At 40.9% G+C, this 16,715-nt stretch overlaps 2 protein-coding genes across 4 annotated transcripts in view; both read left to right on the top strand.

Moving 5' to 3' along the window:
* Positions 1-1,861: 1,861 nt before the first annotated feature.
* On the top strand, positions 1,862-5,357 carry Muc68D (Mucin 68D). The gene is made up of 2 exons (XM_017239730.3): positions 1,862-1,978; positions 2,049-5,357. Exons 1-2 carry the CDS (start codon positions 1,969-1,971, stop codon positions 5,141-5,143), a joined length of 3,105 nt encoding a protein of 1,034 aa, XP_017095219.2. The 5' UTR covers positions 1,862-1,968; the 3' UTR covers positions 5,144-5,357.
* A 2,435-nt stretch (positions 5,358-7,792) lies between these two features.
* loaf (lost and found) overlaps positions 7,793-16,715 on the top strand; it is a 31,874-nt gene continuing 22,951 nt past the window's right edge. Inside the window, exons 1-2 of one of the 3 annotated variants that reach the window (XM_070279291.1) lie at positions 7,793-7,995; positions 13,408-13,858. In XM_070279291.1, coding sequence (XP_070135392.1) covers positions 13,555-13,858 — 304 coding nt within the window. In that variant the 5' untranslated portion in view covers positions 7,793-7,995; positions 13,408-13,554. The remainder of the gene's footprint in view (positions 7,996-13,407; positions 13,859-16,715) is intronic. The other 2 variants (XR_011442564.1, XM_017239757.3) reach the window with 2 other exon arrangements.

The raw sequence follows: 16,715 nt of genomic DNA, 5'->3' as shown, positions 1-16,715 counted from the left end.
CTAAAATGCAATTTGCAATTCGGCGCTAATTCTGCCAGGCGCCAAAAAGTTTAGTTTCGAGACCACTCTAATCCATTGCATCATCTTCAGTTTTATGCAAATTTTACATCGATTTTTTATTGCTTTATTTACGATTTTTTTTTAAACGTTTAAAATTAAATAAAAGACACCTCTACTACTTTTAAGAAATGCAAGCATTTTGGCCAGTGAATCTATAAATTATTTTGAAAATAAACTATGCCTTATAGAAGACTATAGAATCTACAATATACACATAGAAACGTTGATAATTTTTTGCTCCTTATTATATTAAAATTGTAAGGTATTAATAATCGTTTAAATGCTTGCATATTTATTATTACAAAAATAAAAAAAGAGAATAATATTTTCACTATGGTTTTTTTTTTAACTTCTTTTGTTTTTCAAAGCAATTTCCCCTTATTTTCTGAAAAAATTGCATTGTATTGTACATTTGGGAGTCCCAAAAAAAAGTACTGATAGGGGAACCGCTCTAATAACACTTAAATCAAAATTAATATGATCGCATGCATTTTTGTTGGTGTCTCGACCACATGCTGGGGCTATCGAAAAATTGCTGATACCAAGAAACGGACACGGCCCATTACTATACGAACATTTTTAGTGGGTGCAGGTGACCCTGTGCACTAGCCAAAAATTGTTGCAAGTAATTCAAATATCAATTTAAGAAAAGAAAGAAAAAGAAAGAAAAATTGAAAATATAATAAAAAAAAAATGCAAAAGATAAAATGCGAATTCGTGGCCGAACTTATTGGCTCGAATACCAGAGGTAACAAAATCCAAACTGATTTTTCCTCAACTAGGTACATTCGAAGCCACACAAGTTACGATAAGAGTGCGGGCCAAAACCCAGCCATATAGTGGAGTCCGTAGCTTCCAGCCGAAAGCTTTCTATGTTACTAAAAATAGACCCACCCGCCCATCACCGCCCCGCCCCACAAAAGCAACTACAACAACCGGTGTTCCAAGGTTTGAGTAATCATTGCAAGAATACGGGCACGATAAGTGCTGAGACGGTTTCCCTTATCTGGACAACTAATCGGAACAGTTTGCCCCGACGGGCAGGTGAGGGAGACAGGTGGGCGGCCGAGGCGGACGGGCAGATGGGTTTGCCGGCCCGGGGAAAAGGGGTGGGCTATGGCACTACCGTTACACTATCACCTGCGGGACATTGGCGTCAGCGCAAGGTGAGTCGAGATAAAAGCCCGCTGACAGCACCATTACGGCTGTAGATTAGGCAGATTAGGAACGCCGGAGAAGAAGCTCCGGATAGAGGTCATAGACAATAGACAATCACTTATCAATCGTACCCTGGGAAGTCATTTAAAGTTTAAAATAATCTTACTCCATATATTTATATTTTGTTATAAAATTTAATATTTATGTATCTTAAATGTAAACGACCTTTACTGAATATTAATATTTTTATTTCTAATAAGGTGCTTAAATTGTGGAAAGATTTTCTAAATAAATATAATGATACATTCTTACTTCCTCAACCTCTATACTACGTAGTTTAGTTTACTGTAATACGAACTACCTACTTAAAGCACACCTTTAAAAGATCTCTAAAAATAATATAATCTAAAAACTTGTAAGAAATAGAGTCCCAACTATTTCTGTTGTGAAATAATATTACCTGGAAAATGTCTTTCCCAAAAAGTACATTTGTTTTCTATAGTTATACAAGTTTTAGGCAAATATTATTTAAAATAAACGTTGTAACTGATAATATTCACTTTTTCGTAAAAAGTACGTAAGTTTGAAAAGGAAATATTCCCTATTTTTAATTTATTTAAAACCATTTTCTTGTTGATGTTTTGTAAAATATTTCACTCGAGACATTTCCCTTGTTTTTGAGAAAATTTGAAACTATAAAAGAAGCCATGGGGTCTTGGGCCGTTGCATTTGGTCGGATGTGCTACCAAAATGCAAATTGGTAAGTAAAATATTCTTCTGACATATTATTCGATTGATTTTTTATAATTTTTTTCATAAATTCTTTTTAGTTCTTTTTCTTTTGGCTATTATTTGGACTGTCCCCCAGACTTTCGCAAAGGATTCGTGTGCGGGGCAGCCATTTGGATCTAGAGCTATCGACCCGCAGGATCCTTACTCGTATGTCCTTTGCCTGGGTCTGCTGGGTCAGATAAAGAGCACATGCCAGGATGGACTTAAGTTCGATGCCGTTTCTCAGGCCTGTGTTGTAGAAAAGAAAGAACTGCAGCCTTCCAAGAAAGAAACCAAAAATGAACTTAAAATCGAACAAGAAATTAAGGTTGACAGGCCAGTGATCTTCAACATTTTTGGTAATTTAAATTTCTTCGGAAGCTTATGGGGCTCTTCTCAAGAAGTCACACCATCGCCTCTAACTGGGCATTCCGTCGCACAACTGCAGTTCTCCAACCTCGCAGCGGAAGTTCATCCTCAATCTTCCATAATTAACATCAAAAATATCAATAATTCGAACGTGACTTCCAAGGACCAAGCATTTGGTTCCGAGAAACATTCATCTTTCGAGTCATTTTCAGAGGAAAATGTTTCTTCCACGGAAATCCCAGATTCGGAGACATCTACAGAGGAAACCCTTTCCTCCTCGGAACCATCTCTGGACAACAATGAACATGATTACCTAGCTATAGACTCAGGATCCTCCGAAAGTACAACAGAAGAGAATGGAATCTCAGAAATATCAACCACTGAAGGAGCGCTGGAGAGTTCAACTGAGGGTGGCATTCCTGGTTCTGAAAGCCCATTAAATGAAGAATTATTCCTAGAAATTGCTGGCACAACTGAAGAGGATAATAACAGCTTGGAGAACCCAACCACAGAACCATCGCCTGAAAGTACAACTGAAGACAGTATTTCTAGTTCAGTGAACCCATTGGAGTTTAATCCATTTCTAGAAATATTGCCTGAAAGTTTCACTGAAGAGAGTTTATCATCATCCGAAAATCCATCCACTGACTCCACTTTGGAAGATAATGCTTTTTCTGAAAATCAAAGCACTGAACCCTCACTTGAAAGTACAACTGAAGACAGTATTTCAAGTTCTGTAAACCCTTTGGACTTTGATTTGTTTCTAGACATATCCCCAGAAAGTTCTACTGAGGAGAGTATATCTTCATCCGAAAATTTATCCACTGACTCCACTTTGGAAGATAATGCTTTTTCTGAAAATCAAAGCACTGAACCCTCACTTGAAAGTACAACTGAAGACAGTATTTCAAGTTCTGTAAACCCTTTGGACTTTGATGTATTTCTAGACATATCCCCAGAAAGTTCTACTGAGGAGAGTATATCTTCATCCGAAAATCCATCCACTGACTTCACTTTGGAAGATAATGCTTTTTCTGAAAATCAAAGCACTGAACCCTCACTTGAAAGTACAACTGAAGACAGTATTTCAAGTTCTGTAAACCCTTTGGACTTTGATTTATTTCTAGACATATCCCCAGAAAGTTCTACTGAGGAGAGTATATCTTCATCCGAAAATTTATCCACTGACTCCACTTTGGAAGATAATGCTTTTTCTGAAAATCAAAGCACTGAACCCTCACTTGAAAGTACAACTGAAGACAGTATTTCAAGTTCTGTAAACCCTTTGGACTTTGATGTATTTCTAGACATATCCCCAGAAAGTTCTACTGAGGAGAGTATATCTTCATCCGAAAATCCATCCACTGACTCCACTTTGGAAGATAATGCTTTTTCTGAAAATCAAAGCACTGAACCCTCACTTGAAAGTACAACTGAAGACAGTATTTCAAGTTCTGTAAACCCTTTGGACTTTGATTTATTTCTAGACATATCCCCAGAAAGTTCTACTGAGGAGAGCCCAACAACAGAACTATCATCTGAAAGTACAACTGAAGACAGTATCTCTAGTTCAGTGAACCCATTGGAATTTAATCCATTTCTAGAAATATTGCCAGAAAGTTCTACTGAAGAGAGTATATCTTCAACCGAAAATCCATCCACTTTAGAAGATAATGTTTACTCCAGTTCCTCCATTTCCAGTTCAGAAAATCATTTGGTCAATGAGCCATCTGAAGAAAGTACTACCCAGGAGAATAATGATAGCTCTGAAAGTCCTGTAACTGAACCGTCTCTGGAAAGTACAACAGAGGAAAGCAATTCCAGTTCGGAGAATCCTTTGGTCACTGAGCCATCTGAAGAAAGTACAACCCAGGAGGATAATGGTAATAGCTCTGAAAGTCCTGTAACTGAACCGTCTCTGGAAAGTAAATCTGAGGAAAGTATTTCTAGTTCAGAGAATTCCTTGGTCACTGAGCCGTCTGAAGAAAGTACAACTCAGGAGGACAATGGTAGCACTCCAGTTACAGTCACTGAACCGTCTCTTACAACTACAACCGAGGAGGATAATGGCAGCTCTGTAAGTCCAGTTACTGAACCGTCTCTTACAACTACAAACGAGGCGAATAATGGTAATGGCGGCTTGAAGTCAAAGGAATGGTCTGGTAAGAAACCAAAGGAGGTGAATGCCACGGTCTGCACCAACCTGCCCAATGGAGTCTTTTTGCGAGATCCCACATCTTGCAACAAGTTCTATATCTGCCTCAACGAGAAGCCCATGCCTGGCAGTTGTCCCAGTAAACTGAACTTTGACATCAAGAACAAGGTTTGTAATTATCCCAGGTTGGTGGACTGCTCCGTCGATGAGATACCAGAGGTAGTGACTAAAAAGCCATCTGAAGATAATACCGTGCCCGACTGCAGGTTCCTGCATAATGGTGCTTATATAAGAGACCCCAAGTCTTGCAGCAAGTTCTACGTTTGTGCCAATGGTCGCGCCATAGCCCGGGAATGTCCTCGAGGACTGTACTTTGACTTTACGCTCAATTTCTGCAACTATCCTGGCCAGGTTCAGTGCTCCATTGGCGAGAGTTCGTCAGGATCTCATCGCCCTCTGAGTAGAGCCAGTCTTCCGGATTGCAGCAAAGCCGTAGATGGAACTAGATTTGGAGACATCAAGATGCGCAATAAGTACTATTCCTGTCTGAAGGGAAAGGCAATCCTCAACTACTGCAGTCCAGGAAAGTGGTTCGACGCCGACAAACAGAAATGTATCCTTCGAGGTTGATGATTTTAATCAAGGACTAGCCATAATCTGAGCTCAACTATAAGAGCTGTAATCTAGTTATAGGAAAATGGTGATGGGGTATATATACATAAAAATGGGTAAATGGGTAACATAAAGTCTATTATTTTAATGTGGTTACTGGAACATACAACAATTGCAAGTTGTCTCGATCAGACTACTGTTTAAAAACGAATAAAGAACTTACACACGATAATTTGTTGTAACTTGATTCTCAGCACAAGGTAAAGTTTAAGCAGGATATGATATCCTTGTCCTATTTTATCACTTTTCTTTTATGACAAAATAATTGAACTATCACAAACTGGATTCGGACTAAAGTTTTATGAAAAAAGTAAGTCAAAAGACTAAGAGACAGGCCGCGTGTCCATTATAATTCCATGGCCAGCTATCTGAGATGGCTTTTCGCGACGCTAATTTCTTTGTGCCGCGGAAACGAGGCTCCGGCCACAAAGTTATCCCATTTAAATTTAATTACAAGATAAACGCATGTTTCTGATGTTTCTGACGCTGCCGGGGCTTAGGCTCCAATGCGTTGCCAAGTAGGGAGTAGTAGTGCTCCGGTTACCTTAAAGCCGACGATGTCTTCGTCTACGTCTCTGTCTCCGGCTATAATTAAATTGTCCAAGAGTTTGGGAGGCGGGAACTCCGGAGGTTCGAGGACTGGGAAGTAAGTGGGAGAAGGTCCTTCCGTGGCAGACTGACAGGCACTTTGCGTCACTGTCGTGCGGCGGCGACAAATTACAGGACACGGCTTCGTTTGCGCGCCAACTCATCGATAGCAGGTCCTGGCCGGGGGTGGTGCACGAAATCGATTTGATTCCAAGGCAAGTCCAGACACCAGACGCACAAGTCTCATGTTACGCTTGCTATCTGATAAGAGCTCACGACACCACCCAGCCCACCCAGTCCTATAGGACTTTTTATACCCTTGCAGAGGGTGTTATAATTTTGGTCAAAAGTGTGCTGCGTAGTGAAAGAGACATTTCCGACCTTTTAAAGTATATATATCCTTGATCAGGGTTACTTCCTGAATCTATATAAGAATGTCCGTCAGTCCGTCGGCCCGTCTGTATGTTTCTAGTCTCTCAGTTATAAAGCTATCGAGTCCAAACTGATAAAGTCTTATACTGAAATGCTCTTAAGGATTGGTCAACTATTTGCGATGTTGCAATTTACGTATATCCTTAATTCCTTACATTCTTTCCTACATATCCTTAATTACATTGATTCTTCTATAATTTCAAAGGAAAACAGGTTTTTTTTATAAATCAAAAATCTTACAATGTAAACACTCATATTTCTATTGCCTACATTAAAGGGCGCCCAGAAGACAAACAGTAATGAAGAGTTAAATTTTACCGTTATATTGCGTATGATAACATTCTAACAGATGCTTCATTTTAGAAAATATTCAATAAAATTTTTAAAAATAATTAATTAAAAAAAAGTGCCTTCCTCCTCGATTCTCATAGGTTGCACCTAAGCAGGCTCGAAAAATCGGAAAATAATTATTTTTTTTATTAAAAATGTTCTTTATTATTTTTTTTTTTTATGATGTTTTTGTTGCTGCAATTTTGTTTCCATTTTTGTTGTAATTTTATTTGTAATATTTAGTTATAAAATATTTTGTAGTAATTTTTTTTCGTAATAATGTTTTTAATATTTATATAATTTGCTTTATAGATTCCATCTGGTATTATGTTATAACATAAACGCCGACTTAACTGTAAGGGTATATCAACCTCGACTACGCCTGAAGTAAGCTTTCCTTTGTTGTTTTTTTTAAAGTTTAGTGCAAAAATATCCCCCCAAGCTAATAAATAAAGCCAGAGTGTTGGCCAAGTAGACAGTTAAGCTGTCTAAAGACGTTTAAGGAACAAGAAGTTGTCCTGAAACCGTAATTCAAAGATGATATCTAATTAAAATATACATAAAATCATCCACAATGTAATGGGGTGTGCGAAATCCTTGATGGTGGGATTCCTCAAATTATAGAAAAGTTATAAAGTAATGCTACCATAAAGCCATTGAGGCGCCAAAATTTGACTACAGTAGTCTATGCCTAACACTGCCGAAGCCAACAGAGAGTAAGTATTTACTGCTGAGAGAGAGAGTTCAGAAACATCAAGGCAATGGGGTGGTTTTGTTAGGGGGCAGGTTTTTCTACCCCCAAAGGCGCCGGCTTCAGTTCGCCCTCAACTTTGAATAGCTCCGGTTGCCGCAATGATTCGTCTCAAATAAATCCGTGTACCGAGTGCATAAAATATAAACAAATACTGCCATATTAAAATAGAATAATAGAAAGTGAGTGGAGTGCTTCATGTCCTTTTTCCATGCTGTAATAGAGAATAGTGTCCAACTTTTTGGGAGTCTAAGTGGGGCCTCTCACACGGCTTGGCAATCGATAAGCTTAACAGGGGGCTGTCCACTCGCCGTGTGGCATGAACTAGTAACTGTTAACTACCTCCAACGAGAAAGCTGGGGAGGTGAATATCAAAAACGAGACGCCAAAATAATCGCCAACTTCCACGGACGAGTCCACACTCGCCAACGATATTGAAATTGGGGGGAAAGTAGGATTTTTTAGTGGGTTTTCAGGAGCTGTGGAGAGCGTTTGCGCGAAAATCCGATTCGGATCCACAGTCGCAATCGAAACGTTGAGTTGGAGACTTTCTCCCGCGCTATCACATCACCCAGTGATTCAGTGAAATGTTCTAAGTCCAATAATATTTGTGTTTCGAAATCACAAAATATATTTTAAACATTTGTATGTTTTTCGTTGTATGACCTTATATATTTTTAATAAATTAGTGACAAAAACTGTCAAGTGTGTGAGTAGCTTATACATAATAGTGTATCTCGTATAAATGCATTCGGTTCGTGCCAACTGATAACTACCAAGGGCGTCTGATTGGGATTCTAATGAATATTAAATGAATAATATTATCAATTAATACCCAGAACGAAGTGCACAATAAATTCTTAGTTACAGTGTCCACAAAAGGAACAAATATCTAAAAAAAAATAACGAGTAAAATGATGTGGATAGGCACCGCTTTAAAAAAAAAATGGAGCTAAAAAGTAGCGGGAATGGGAACAGGAGCAGCAGGATGAAGAAGAAGAGGAAGAGAACAGGAGCGGGAAAAAGGAGCAAGTGGCAAGTGGCAAGCTAGGCGGCTCGGGGGTTGCTGCTCCCGTATCCTTGTTCCGTCTACACCGTCGCGTATCCCGTTCTCCCTCGCTGAGGTCATTTGCACTCATTTGTCCCAAAAAGAGGGTGGATTTTTCCTTGGTCCGGCCACGCCGGCAATCGCCTGTACCTGTGCCTGTGTTAGTGTATGTCCTGTGCGAGTTTGTTGTGTGTATGTGTGTGTGTGTGAGTGTGTAACGGTTAATCTCATTCATCAGAGAGCCGCAAAAGGAGCCGTCAAGTTGAGTTTTACACATTTTACGCCTGCGAGTACTACGAGCGAGTCGCCCGCTCTCTGTCTCTCTCTTCCTCCCTCTCTGTCTATTCCTCTCTCACTAGCAGAGTCCTGTCACAGGACCTTTTCTCTCTTTGCTGAGAGTCTGCTGTTAAAGCTGTTGTCTCGCTCACATGCCGAAGGTCCTTCACGCATATCCTTCGCATCGCATGTGTGTGGGCACAGGAGTACACACAACCCACGAGCCTGCAAATGTGTGAAAGTAGTGCCACACACACACACACACACACACGCTAGCATCCAGGGTCAGGTCTGGAAGTGTGGTAATGGGGGATTATTCTGTTGCGTTTTAACCCCCTCCAGCACCACCACCCCTCCCGTCACCCACTTTGAAAACCCTCTAGTCCCCCAACTGGTCCCACAGTTTTGGATTTTCTAATTTATATTTTTTGTTCGACCAGGTCTTAGCCGAGGCTACCGAGACAGGTGATTTATTTGCGTCCGCACTCCACAAAGTCCAGGGTTTCTCACAGCAGATCCTAATCCCCTGCCACCTATCCAGAGACCCATACAAACACCAGGGTTCTAGTCTGAATCAAACTAGTATTTCTAATATATAACATGGGATTTTGGGGGATACAACTTTTTAGCTTTTAAAGGATTGTAATTCCTTGAAGGATTGATGATTCGAGCCAAAAATAAATAAATAATAGTAGGTGCTGAAAATTAGAGAACAACAAAAAGTTCGACTGTACATATGGATAAGCTTACCACCCACCCACAACCTTCAACCACTGGTGCTCTGGACACGCCACTCGGAGTCGCCGGGGCAGCCAGGCGTATTAATCATTAGCCTGACCTCGACCCTTTCGCTTCGCCCCACCAAACGGCCAACAGATCCTTGAAGTCCCTAAAGAAAAAAACCACTTGATGGGGCTGTCAGCTTATGTGCTGCGCTGGGCACAAATGAGAAAACTGCCAACGGCTAAACATAAAAATAAATAAATAAATTTGATTGCGATTGCGGTTTCTTGTCTGGACTTGGTCATGGAATTGGTCGGTATCGGTGGTTGTGGTTGTGGGTGTGGCTAAAGTCTGGGTCTGAGTCTCAGCCTGATTCTGTGGATATGGGTAGCCTATTTGGCCCCGCCATTAATCTGTCAGTGGGATTGGGATTTTGGCCGAAAGGCAAATCGAGGGCTTTGATTTCTGTGTACTTCGGCTTCCGATTGGTCTTGTCATCGTTGCGGCTGCTTTTTGCGTCTTGGGATTGTCGCAGCTGTCACTCGTCTGGGTGTCCTGTCAACACCCGAGCTCTAAGTGCCCATCTCCCAAAATCCAATCCCTACCAGGATAGTCCATAGTCCAGCACTTTCACGGTTTGTCATCGCAATCGTCATGGCAGCCCAATCTCATGATTTGGCATTTTTTTCCTCAAGCTTCCCGGAAATCGGGGTCTTGAGAGGAAGAAATGTTAAGGAAAGGGTTAACACTCGATGAATGACGATGGGTTATTTGAGAAATTTGGGTGAAAAGGCTACAAATTTACATTAGTTTAGTCACTTTTTTAACAACTTTGAATAGAAGACAACAATGTGATTTAAATCTTTTCATCTCATCATTCTTGAGAGCTTGAATAGCCCTCTAAAATATTGTAAAATGATCCTGAACCAATATTTATTGACCTCGGTGACCGCACACAATAGAACTAAGCCAAAGATGTGGCCCAAACATTGCGGTCAGTTCCTTCATCTTGCCCTTGTCGCTGAAATTACTCATACGCCGTGTGACCCGACGTTTTTTATGATATTGTTCTCTTGTTTTGTTTTTTTTTGTTCTGTTTCATTCTGTTTCTGTTGTAGTTGTTTCAGGTTTCTGTCGGCAGTTGAGTTCCGTTTTCAGCAGACAAATAGACATGCCCCATGCAGACGTGAGTCAGACACAACTTGCGGACATGGCGAACATGATTTCGGCACTGAGAATAAAATTTAAAAACATTTATAGTTGATAAGATTTAATTTTAATTTTAATATCTAGCCATGGGGAATAATAATGACTTGCAGAACTAAAGATAGAAATTAAAATTATTATTTTTAAAAATTTCTATTAGCACTTCTCTCTGTGTTGGCCTTAAAAAAATGCACAAACCGTTAGCATACGCCAAAAAAAGGGTGCTGGCAAAGTGTTGCCAACATAAAACACTCCGCTGCCATAACGTAATTTCTTTTGTTTGTAACGTCCTGCAGTTAATACATTTGCATTGTGTGTGGGTGTATGTGTGTGTGTGCGAGGTGTCGGCACTCTCTCCCTTCCTCTGCCCTCCCGCAGGACAACAAAGCATATCCTTTTGGAAACTCCCCCGTTTGTGGCATTGTTGCCACTGCCATTACTGCCCCGTACTTCTGGCCTGGTCTGGCTTGGCCAGAATGAAGGCAACCATTGAAAGCCAAAGTGAGTGTTTTTTTAGTAGATGTGTGGCATATATGTATGTGTGTGTGCTTTTAACGCACTGCCCAAAAAATGGTTCAGGTGTGTGAAGCAAACTGAATTTAATGCCATCCATTGTATATAAATATTTATAATGTACTCGTATGCACAGGTCTGACCATTATTTTCTGGAAATCACTAAAATGTGTTCGAAATACAATGGCTGGGAGGGTGAGGTTATGGGGTGGGAGCCCTCAGCCATCACAAAAGGATATGCTTCCGATGTGGTAAAGTGCATGTTCAGAGATGTTAGTCCTGACAGTTATCAAAATAGGTAGTTCCTATAGATGGCTTATAAAATGGAGAGAACCAGGCAGTGTAAAATACACTTTTTTAGGGACCTTTAGATGAATTCCCAAAGAATAACTTTAAGAGAATATTAGGCCTTATCCTGGCTGTCGAAAATTAAAAACAAAAGGAGAAATAGAACATCAGGAACGACAAAAAAATAGCCACAACTGTGTCTCGAAAGCGATACGACAGGGAAACCCCACAGGGCCCATTAATTGTATGTCGCCTAATTTTTTTTTTTTTTTTGTTCACTTTTACGTTGTGTTGGCCATTTCATAGTCGTCCATAGTTTCAGTTGTTATTGTTCCTGTGACTGCTCCGTTACTGTTGGCCATGTTTCTATGGAGCGAGAAAAGCGGCCAAAGCGGCTTTTGTTGCGTTTGTTGCCAGCCTTCTTTGTGTTGAAATGCTAGTTCTGGGTAATTTATGCGGCTTCCTGCTCCCGGATCCACCACCCCACACACCTCACCGTCCATTTTCCAGCCATTTTCCACACCCCATTTTATGGGGGAAACGAATTGGGGAACGAATTTTCATCCAGCAAAGTCAAAAATTATTTGCTTTGATTTGTATTTTACGAATTTGTAAATTAGAGGGCAACAATTTTCCACGAAAAAAAAAAATCAGAGCAGAGCACTGACACAGAGCCGGGCCAACATATCCTCTAATGTCCTTTCAAAAGCGATTTTCTCAACTGCCCAGAAAATTGGTTGCCATGGCGGCCAGGACAATAACAAAAACCCTGAACAAAAAAAACCAACAACCATGGAAATACAAAACAAATGCTGGCCCCTTCTTGGCACGGTATGGGTGTATGTCCTTTCTGTACACCCACATCCGTACGGTCATGTACGGATTTGTGCCCAAGTGTGAATATTAGGTCATAGACGTGAATATGTTTTGGCCAGAAAGCAAATTGCTGTAGCATGCTTTCCCCCAGTGTTTATTAATTGTAGTTTTCCTATCCCAACATCTTGTTGCTTGTCTTTAGAGCTAAGGACTTTTATTGGATCAGGACAAAGTATGAATTTCCCTAAAAAGTCTGGTAAATACTTTAGGATGTAAATTATCTGTAATTTTTTTCTCAACGAGATTGCTTACTACTCTTAGAAAATTCCTTTTAACAAGATTTGATGTCCTGAGGGCTTGGAATTTATAAAAAAAAAAATTAAATTTTTCTCGCTGCTTTAGAGCAAAACAGGATTTTGCCCATCCTGATCAAGGGGGGCTCCCGTGGGGAGAGAGAGATGCCAGGCACAGAAAAATTCCCTCACAAAGGAGGACAAAGTGAAAAGCTATAATCAGATTTAATTAAACACGAAATTGGAACGCTCGCTGGTTGGCAGTTGAGAATGTGATTTCAGAATGTGTGTGACACGGTCGCTGGTCATGTCCTGGTTCCTAGTTTCTAATGCCCCACAGATATATGTATATACACTTGTATATGTGTTGCATTTTTAGCCTGCCTGCTTCTGATTTCTCATTATTATTTCGCTTTATGTGGCACACGGAGAGCCAGAGAGCCAGAATGGAGCAGCTGGCATATAAAAAAATATATGGTACTTGGAAATCAAAGCCAGCTTTCTTATTGCAGTTGAAGCTCATTACTTTTTTAACGCCCACCCCTCAGGACATGATGATAATATATCTGTATATGCATGCGAGGTCCACACAATGTATTCATGGTGGCCTGCTGCTACTGGCTACTGGATACTGGCCATGATATGCCGATCCACACTGCGTATGCGTAATATTTCATTTTGCATGCACTTTTAAGTGCAAACTGTGTCGGCACTTCGAGTGGCTAAAATTTATGCATTGATTTCCACGATTTATGAGATATTCTGCCATATCCAAACATTGACTTGAGTCTGTGCTATGGAAATTAAACTGAATCCCAATTGGCTTTAGCTATTAAAAATCATGATTGGCCGGATTGTGAAAATTTTAAATCCTTTAACGAGTATCCATTATTTTTCACTGCAAGCTGTTGCCAGATTTTTTCAACCGTCAAATTCTATTTTTTTTTTGTATTTGCAGAAGCGAAATTGGACCCAATGAGGCGACACATTCGGCGTGGAGGAGGAAATTCATAAATGAAAGCTTCTAATTGTCGGAGAATGACAAACGCGACAAGAAATCATCGGAAACAATAGCCGCAAAAATTGCGCCACCAAAGCGGGCGAGATGCTGTTGATGCCCACATCGTGTGGGCCGGGTCCTCCGCCCACTGCCACTGACCACGCCCCATTTCCCAGAACCTCCACCTCCAACACCTCCACACACAGCCACACCCACTCTGCTGAATACTGCCCGTCCCCGCTCCGACAGGAAAGTGATGGCGAAAAGGATCTGCGGTCAGAGAGCCCCAGGAGTTCGAGGAACATTTCGGGTCCGGGCCTTTCCCGTTGGCTGCTAATGCTGCTGATGCTGTTCGCCATTTTGGCCCAGACTCCAGGGAGCCAGGTGGCAGCCGAGAAGAGTAAACACTGTGAGTAAAACTTATCGATAGCCACCTGTCCATAGGGATTAAATTTGGAGGGTTTTGGATGGAATGTATAATATATTTTTTCCAGATATATGATTTAAATTTAAATATATAGAAACCATATTTTGTAATTCTAATATTCAAACTAAAAAGTATGCCTTGCCTTGCAGAAAAGCAATATGAGACCTTCCTGCCCCCATAAACTTTGACATTCTTGTTCAATAAAATCAGTCAACAGCTTAGTTTTATGTTCTTGCGCAGTTTTTCGATTTCCCCTGGTCCGACAATAAAAATTTGTTTGAGCAAATGTTATAAGAGTGCATTAAAATGTTGCCAATATGAACATCAATTTGGAGGAAAAAACATCCACAAGAATGTAAATGCCCGAACTATAAACATATAAACACCACGGATATGCCACGAATATGCCACGTATATGAGTGTACACTCTATAGTATATGTTTGTGCAATAAAATCGTGTGGCAAGGCTCTTGTGGTAATTCATTCACTTTTCGCATATTGTTTATGCTGCGAATAAACAACAAATAAATACATTTTATGATGCAATGTCAACAAAAGCACGTGCAAAGGCATTCATTCGTTTACCTTGTAGTTTAAATAGTATTCTCCGATTTTGGTATACATTTCCATAAAACAAGAAATACCAAACATGTAATGTTCCTTGGAAAAAAAGTGACTTATATTAATATTTCTTGTGGGGCGCACATCTCGAGGAAAGTAATCTTGAGGCAACAAGCCGTGTGTCGGAAATAGTCCGATTATAAACTGGTTACGGAGCTCGTACCCCTGCCCGTAATGTAGGTATATGGTTTCCCCGATATGTCTAAACGGGGAATAGCGGTCGCAATTGCCGACCCATGAAATGGAATTACTCAGGCGGAGCGACGCGTCGTTGGCTCTTCTTGGCGGTTACCCGGTTCTCCACTCCGGTTCTACGGCTCCCCGCTTTGCCGTTCCGGCGACGAAAGTTGTTGCCGCAAATTATTTCCGTATTTTAGCATTAAATCATAATTAAAATTTGAAGTAAAACAACTTACATGCCAGCAATTGGGGGAAGGGAGCACTGCCGCTGCCACTGCCTCTGCCTCTCGTAGTCGCGGCAAAAGTTTGCTTGTCGAGGGCGCAGAAAAAGTTCATTGCATACTTATTTGGGCTTGTTTCCGGTTTGCTGCTGACGCGTCCTCCATTTCCCTTCCTCTCCAGCCACCCTGCCTCACGTCCCTGTCCTGGGCTTAGCAGGCTTCCAGTGCAGCCTAATTGCAGCCTCCCCAGGAACCGAGTCGGGTGACGAGTGCCGATGGTGACTGAGATTTCTCCATTTGCACATTGATTTGGGTTTTGAGTTTTTGGTTATGGGAAATTTTAAAATTTTAGAAATATTTGTACTAATAAATTTAATGAAAAAGGAAAAAGTTGGTTAAAATTAATATTTATTCTTTAAATTTATAAATTCCAACTAGAAAGCTTGCATTTATTCGAGTTTTTAAAAGTTTGTGGGCTTCTGGAAAGAATATTTTATGGGTTTTTCAATTTAAAACTATTTTCTATTTAAACATATTTATTTATAAAGTTTTTTGAACCACTTTCTAACTAAAAGCCACAGTGCCTTGGTATGATTTCGCTTTTCTTGCTCATTTCCGGGCGACAAGAACGACAACGCTTAGCTGCACTCGCTGCTGCTCCTGTTCCTGTTTCGGTTTCTGGGGCTCCTGCCTCCTTGCAGCTCCTTGTTTGTGTTGGTCATACACACACACACACACTCCGGCACACACTCAGACACAAACGCAAACCGCAGAAGCAGCTCCCAACCTCTATAGCCCCTCCCTGGTCGGCTGTCCCCGGCAGACTTGCGGCCCACGTGGCGTGTACTTAATTTCCCATGCTCATTGCCGGGCGCGTTAACTTTTTTACCGGCCACATACTTACTGCCTTTTTTCTTCTCCTACTCCTACTCCTACTCCTACTTTTCCACCTCCGTTTTGGCCCTTTCCCACGAATTTCCCTCAACACTCTCCTCCTCCTCACAGCATTGAAGACTTCTCAACTCGTTCAACAAAATTTTGCACAAAAGTTTCATAATTAATTTCATGTTAAGTGGCAATGCGAGCGGGGCGTGGTCCTGCGAGCCCTACCATCGTCCTGCCTGTCTTTCTATCTACCCTTTTCCCCACAACCTGTTCATGGAAGTCCTTTGCCACTTTCCTCCCCGGAAAATTCTCCTGGACTGGTTGGTGTCTTTAATTTGAATTGTCATTTCCTTTCTTTAGTTCTCGATGCTTGCCACAGCCGCAGCCACTCCGGTGTCGTCTGCCAGGCATCCGTTTTCCATCCACACAGCCACACCCCCTTACCAAGCCACCATCTGCCGCCCCCGGGCTGCGGTCGCACGTTCAACTTGATTAGCGCAACTTATAATGAGTGGCACGAGCCGGGGAGCTGGGGGGATAAAATTGTTGGGTCTTACTCAAATTCTATTCCGGCTCTCAGTACCCATTGCCGAAACACTTGCCAAACAGTCACCTACATAAGTAAATGTATATGGTGGATATGTATGCAGTGAAAGAAATAGTTTTTATAAAAATATTAAACTATATTTTGGAAGGGAAGTGAAATAAAATAAATCACAATTTAATATCAAATGTGTGCTGGACACTAAAAGAAGCACCTGTTTTTAGAAGAACTCCTTTTTTTTTGTTTCAGTGACTTGTTAAGGATAATTGTATTAAATATAATAACTTTTCAGTGAAAGAGTGGCTTTCATAATTACTTTGTGTGTACTCTCCACACTGTCTCTTGGCCCAAACACCTGGCCCAAACGTGCCAATGCAAATATGCGAGT

The sequence above is a fragment of the Drosophila bipectinata genome, chromosome 3L (assembly GCF_030179905.1).
Source record: "Drosophila bipectinata strain 14024-0381.07 chromosome 3L, DbipHiC1v2, whole genome shotgun sequence".
Taxonomy (NCBI): domain Eukaryota; kingdom Metazoa; phylum Arthropoda; class Insecta; order Diptera; family Drosophilidae; genus Drosophila; species Drosophila bipectinata.
This window is presented reverse-complemented; position numbering and strand designations above follow the sequence as displayed.